The sequence below is a fragment of the Solanum pennellii genome, chromosome 7 (genome assembly GCF_001406875.1).
Source record: "Solanum pennellii chromosome 7, SPENNV200".
Taxonomy (NCBI): Eukaryota; Viridiplantae; Streptophyta; class Magnoliopsida; order Solanales; family Solanaceae; genus Solanum; species Solanum pennellii.
Window position 1 is genome coordinate 70,551,194 of NC_028643.1, and position 6,841 is coordinate 70,558,034.

The following is a 6,841-nucleotide window of genomic DNA, read 5'->3' on the forward strand; positions in this document are numbered from 1 at the left end:
AATATAACCCTAGATCGCTAGATAACATTTTGTGTATTTTAGGCTTTAGAGCTAATTTTACACGTTAAAATTGTCATGTTATTTTGTTGGAGAGAAAGTTGAATTCTTAGAAATTAACAGTTATTAACAAGGTTTATTTATTTCAAAGACGGATGAACTTCAGATCCTGACTTATTGCTTTAGAAGCCTTTTGTCGACCTATGGACTCATCCTCAATATCGTGTTCTCTAGTAAAGTCGGTGGCAAACTCGCTTCATTACTTCAAACATTTGATGGATACGTACGAATAATTTTTATTGGGCACAACTTAAGGTTGTGCCTGACCTGAGAAATATATATATATATGTACGAGTCCGATGCCTAAAGGGCAAAAAATATTGTCAAAAATTTCAAAAGAGTATGTAAATTTTTTTTCTTAATCAAAAGTGAAAAATGCTAATCACGTAGCGATTTCCTTCTGACGCCGTTACTTCGATACAATCAAAACCTATCGGTGATTTATTTTTTTTTAAACTTTTTTCGCGAGAAACGCTTCTCGGGCAGCGATATTCTTAGAAAAAGGAAAAAACATTTTGGACGAAAATCGCTGATAAGTCAGCAATTTTGATTTTAACAAAATAACACCGCCAGAAGAAAATCGCTTCATAAGGAGTGTTTTCGCCCTTTTGGTTAAAAAAAAATTGATGCACCCCTTTAAAATTTTTGATAATATTTTTTGCTTTTAGGCTTAGGACTCATATAATTATATACCTTGAATTATGTCCTTTTGCATGTTTATTTGTGTTGTTAGTGTTAAAATATTGTTTCGTAGGTGTTTGTTGTCAACAAATGGCAAAACAGGGAAAAGCTGTAATTTGTCCAAAAAACAAACATCACTATATTGTCTATATACTGATTTATCTATGATCTTGTGTGAAATGTATTATGTATAAAGTCTTCTTCAATCTCCTCCATACGTATTTAGACATCACAAATATACTTTGTATGAGTTCTTCCTAATGAACATGTGCTAACTAGTTTAAACCCTTTGAAGGAGGAAGAATCATTAAACATCCAGGCACTAGGAAGGGGCTACTTCTAATTTATTGACTTTGAACTTCTTGAGGTATAGTTTTCTGTCAATTATCACATTCAATGAACACTACACCAAAAATTAATCTTCAGTAGCGACCGTCGATAGTCCAATGATAATTAATTAATATTAACAAAAATGTTTGACATTTTTTATTAATATGCATATCTATTGCAATGTTGTTTTTGAGCTAGACAGTTATTAGGTCAAAGGGTAATTAATTTTTCTTTCGTTTTTTCTCATCCCTTTTCAACTGTTTGCTTCTTTAGCGATTCAACCTTGAACTCAAAACCTTCAGGATTATACCATCTGATCAACACCATTTTATTGAAAGGGTAAAAAGTTTCCTCTCATTAATACTTCTCTATCCCCTCTCGAATATCTCTTCACTCTCGAATATATCCCTCTCTTATGCATCAAAATGTCTTATCCCTTCACTTTCGAATACACTCCGTCCGTATGTCTCCCAATGCCCTATCTCTTCTGTGAATACATCCGTCCCCCTCATTACTCTTTCTTCTAATTTAATCCTTTTTTTTTTTGCCATGTAGTAGGTGAATAGAGGAAAATTAAAGTAACACAACAGTACTTTTGAAAAAGTAGGTGTGCTCATTTAATTGGCTATTGTCTACATATACTTTCTCTGTTTCAATTTTCTCAATTTTGTTCATCCATGGATTCTTGTGATAATTTATTACTCTCTTTGTTTCCTCCGTATTAAAAAGAATAATCTAGTTTAATTAGATGTAAGTATTAAAAAGAATGATCTAATTTAATTAAATATGAAATATCAAAAAATAAAATATTTTTTTGGATATTATGATTATAAATTATAATTAAGTGAAATATATAAATTTTTTTAATCTTGTAATTTTAAATATGCTAAATAAATTAAAATTAAAATATTATTAAAAAAGAAAATAATTTTTTTATAAAAAAAAACTGACTAAAAGAAGGAATTTATTCATTTTGAGACAGGAGGGAGTTCTATAAAAGGAATTTATTCATTTTTGAGACAGGAGGGAGTTCTATATAGTCTCCAAATCCTTATCAACGGAGTATTAATCGGTGCATCTCAAAAGAGAGAGGGAGAGAATGTAGTGATGATACCTGTCAAAATACTAAGAAAATTATTTTATTTTTTAAATTTAAATTTGTATCTAGTAAAATTTTATTTGAAATAACATTTTATAAAAGAATATTTTTTCTATCAATTGCTCTAACCTAGCATTTTAATCGAGAGAGGAGCAACCTCGCACCAGGGGTTTATTTATAACTATTGTTTCGTCGAAAATTTGCATATATATATATATATATATATATGTCAAACGTCCTTGACAAAAGTTATTTTTTGGTGTAGTGGTAATAAGTGTCCTAATCCCAAATAACACAATACTTTTGTTTTATTTTGACAATCACACACTATTATTTAGAGCCGTCAATATGGGCTAGGCCCGTTGGGCCGGCCTGGTCTAACCCGGAATTTAATAGGGCTGGGCTAAGATTTTTGGAGCCCATTTAAGAGAAGGGCTTTTTAGCCCGACCTGAATAAGCCTGCTCATTTGGGGGCTTGAGAAATATCGGTAGGGCCGGCCCGTAGGCCAATAAAAATTAATTAAAAATATAATATAATATTAAAATTTAAAAATAAACAGAGTCCGAAATCAAAACAATTAGTTTAATATTTCTATTTACATATTTTTATACTTTTAGTTGAAAAAAAAATTAATAAATATCAGGAAAAATGCACAAGTACCCCCTAGACTATAACCTAAATCCCAGAGACACACCTTAACTAAACTAAGGTCCTATTACCCCCTGAACTTCTTTTTTGTAATTTTATACACCTTTTATCTTATGTGGTACTCTATGTGACTCCACGCAATTGAGGCGCGTCAGAGATATTTGGATGCCACGTAATCCAAAGAGGTACACAAAATTACAAAAAAAAAAAGTTCAGGGGGGTAATACGACCTTAGTAAGGTGTGTCTTTGTGATTTCGGTCATAGTCTTGGGGGTACTTGTGCATTTTTCTAAATATTATAAAGATAATTTTATTTGTGAAATTGATTAACAAGTAGTGACATTAAGGTTTCATTTGTTTCCATTAAGATTAAGAGGTCTGAATTTGAATACGCGCTTAAATATTAAGATGTGCATTAAGATCTAGATGTGTAAATCAAAATAAACATCTGAATATTAAAATATTGTCTCTGAATCTGAACACTAAATTATTGGGATTGTTTGTTTTCAATATATGAATGCACATATAAAATTAAACATTATATCAATAAAATATTATCAAAACCTTGTTAGTAAAATATTTTTTTTCCATATAAAATAATATTTTATTCATTTTTTACCGTAACAATGTAATATGATTTATCTTTTAAGAACTCTACATCAAGTTACATCATTAATATGACTATTTTTTGCACTCAAAATACTTTGAGAATCTAATATAATGCAATTTAAAATAGTTTATATAGAGTAGTAAATATATAGTTTAGAAAAATATTTTATTTTATTTTATTATAGAAATTTATTATTGTTATCGATCAAATAACTAATACTTTCTTATTTTTTGAAACCGTGCTAAATATATATCATGGGAGTGCTTATCAATTCAAATATATTGATTAATTTGTTAAAGTAAAAGATGTATATTAAGTTAATATGAATAAAGGAAATTATAATAGCAAGCATGTAATTAAATATTAATTAAATAAGAAAACAACTTTTATGAGTTGTTGTGATTTAGTTGAATTAAGATAGGAGTCTTATTTTTTAGTCTGAATAGTGTTAAGGGTGTGTTACAGATCTGATTCATTCAGATATATCCAGACCCATTAAGAGGCTTATAAAAAAATTAAACAAACGAACTTAATAAATTGAATCTGAATAATTAAGATTCAGTTCTTAAAAACAAATACATGAGGCAAATCTGAATGATTAAGATTCAAAAACAAATGAGGCCTAACATAATGTAATATTGTTTTGTCGATATTTATGATAATATTTTTAAATTATAATTTATGATTTAATTTAATAATTATAAAAAAAATATAATTTTTTAAAAAGTGGGCTGGCCCGGCAAGCCTGTAGCCCACGTACTTATGGGCTGGGCCGACCATTTTTTGGCCCACACCAAAAATGGGCTAGCCCGGCCTGACCCGTAAAATGTCATAGCCTGTATGGGTTAGCCCGGATGGGGTGGGCTAGCCCATATTGACAGCTCTACTATTATTTTAGAATATTCTTAATAAATTCTAACTTCGTCATCATATGACAAAATATAATCAGATTCCTCTTAAAAAGGACAACAATCACATACTTTTAAGGTAAAATTGTCATTTGTTCCTTATAAATTTATAATTACAGAAATCTCTCAAACTGATACGATAATATAAATGTTGATACATTAATCTGATGTGTGAGAGATATTAATCATTTAGCAAGATACATTATATTTTATACATGATAGATTAATCTTACGTATATTTTATATATAATAAACTAATTTGATGTCCGAGATATATTAATTTGATGCGCAAGATACTAATTAATTTGATGCGCTAATATATTAATGAAAATGATGAATTTTAGAAATTCATAAAATTAATAGGGGATAATAACAGAATTTAAAAGTGAGATTTCTGTTATTTATTTATTTATTTTTCTTTTTGATTTTGTTTCCGGATATAAAATAATTCTCTTAGCTAGGAATTAGCTAAGGTTAACAAGTGTAAACTAAGTCATTCCAGTAATCAATTAAAAAATACAAAACTTTAGCATAAGAACGTGGAAGTTGTCGAGAAAGTTCGACCATGTAAACATGACAGCACGTTAAAGTATTAATTAGGGGACAACTTGTCCAGTCTTATTTTACTTTTTATACGCATCGAAGAAATATTAATTAGAAAAAATAGTTAGAAGATACTAGAGAAAGTTTTGTGACACATTTTCATGAAAATACTAATGGAAAATTTTAAAATATTTCTATAATTTTTAAAAATTATCACTAAATTATCTTTAGACTTTCAACTTTGCTCAGTTTGTTAGATCAAGTATCTGAACATGTGGTAATATCTTTATTAGCTATTTTTTGGCTCATCATTTATAAAAGTTATTGTATTTTCGAACACTCACGTTACTACTTACTAAATTAGAATTTGTTTCGATTAAAATTAATGCAGATAACTAAAATTACTGTAACATACTTTTTATTGATAAATCTATCAAAGATGTTGTGAATATGTACAATTTTTTTATATGTATTTGAATAGAAAGTATCCAACATAGACATTTTATTATATATTAAAATATATGATTCAAATATCTAAATAAAGTTACCAATAAAATGTAAAAACTATTGATGTATTCTCATTAATCACATATACAAGCGTCAACTCTGAATAAATCGTACAGTGTGTAATTTAAATTTTAATTGAATTTTTAATATAGACTATGAACATCGAATGAGAATAATAATTATACAGCTAAAAAATTAAATTTTTTTTTATACATATAAATTAAAAGGTCAAATGTACATTGTATTAAATTAAGTAGACTAAAGTAGGAATACAGTTATAAATAAAGGACTGAAACTGAAAATTAACTTTTTTCTTTCCACCCCTACCCTCTACCTTTTTCTCCCACATCTCTTCTTCCTCATTTTCTCTACTGAGTCTACACTCTATCAACAAATATGGCTTCCCAAAAATCCCCAAATTTTCTACCTATTTTACTTTCATTTACCCTTATTTTCTTCACTGTACAAGCTACCACCGCTGCATCTGCTAAAACTCCGGCGAAAAAAGTTTTGAACTGTTTACCGTCGGAGCTCATGCACCTTGCTTCTGCTTGTTTTCCGATGGAAGAATCTCCAGTAGAATCCGAAGATTTATGCTGTGAGCTTGTCAAATCTGTGACCTCTTCATCGGAATCCGACCGACACTACGATCTGAAAGAGTGTCTTTGTACAGCTGCGACGATTAATCAAATAGTCATCGGACGTGATAGAAGAGTTTCTAAAGTCGTCGGAAGTTGTACCGGAGAAACTACAGCTAGGTATAACTGCTTCTCTGATATCTAATTCTCCAAATAGCAGACTTAGATCTCGATATCTGTTTTCAAATTATTATTTTTTTTGCTATGGTGTGATTTTAGATCCAATTTTAAGTGTAAATTTTTCAATTTTTGTTCTGAGATTCAAGTAGATTAGTCCTTTATTTCCATTGATGTTTTGTTGCCAAAAAGTATGCAAGAATGTTTAAGAGAAATTAACAGTATTTATTTCACGGTGTTCATTGAGTTTATAGAATTAACAAATTGGCTTTTTGTTCTTCTACATGTTAACCATTTTTCATATTCCTGTTTAATAATGTGAAACTGAACTCAAAAATAGATTAGTGTTAGAAGATTTTACTGCTTGATTAGTCCACCGACAGGAAAAACTTAACCGCACCGGGTATATATACACCATGCAAAATGTACTATTATGCGATTTAATAAAATAAAATAAATTATAAATTTAAACACATGACATAACCTGATCCACCGAAAAAAAATTGTAGAGCTTTCTTTAATGTTGCAAAAATAGAACAAGAACAGATCACATGGGATGCTGAAATACATATATCAGACAATTTTTTAAAATGCTATTTTTTACCAAATGGATACAAAGCCAAGAGAAAAAGGGATTTTTAGGGGGAAAAAAAGTTATTTCAAGCAACAGCTGGGTTTTTGAAAACCATTTTCTCCATAGGA

General features: G+C 29.1%; 1 protein-coding gene across 1 annotated transcript; it reads left to right on the forward strand.

The window, feature by feature from the left end:
• Positions 1-5,689: 5,689 nt before the first annotated feature.
• LOC107024435 lies at positions 5,690-6,412 on the forward strand. Its single transcript, XM_015225419.2, has one exon. The coding sequence runs from the start codon at positions 5,781-5,783 to the stop codon at positions 6,165-6,167; it is 387 nt and encodes a 128-aa protein (XP_015080905.1). The 5' UTR covers positions 5,690-5,780; the 3' UTR covers positions 6,168-6,412.
• Positions 6,413-6,841: the final 429 nt, after the last annotated feature.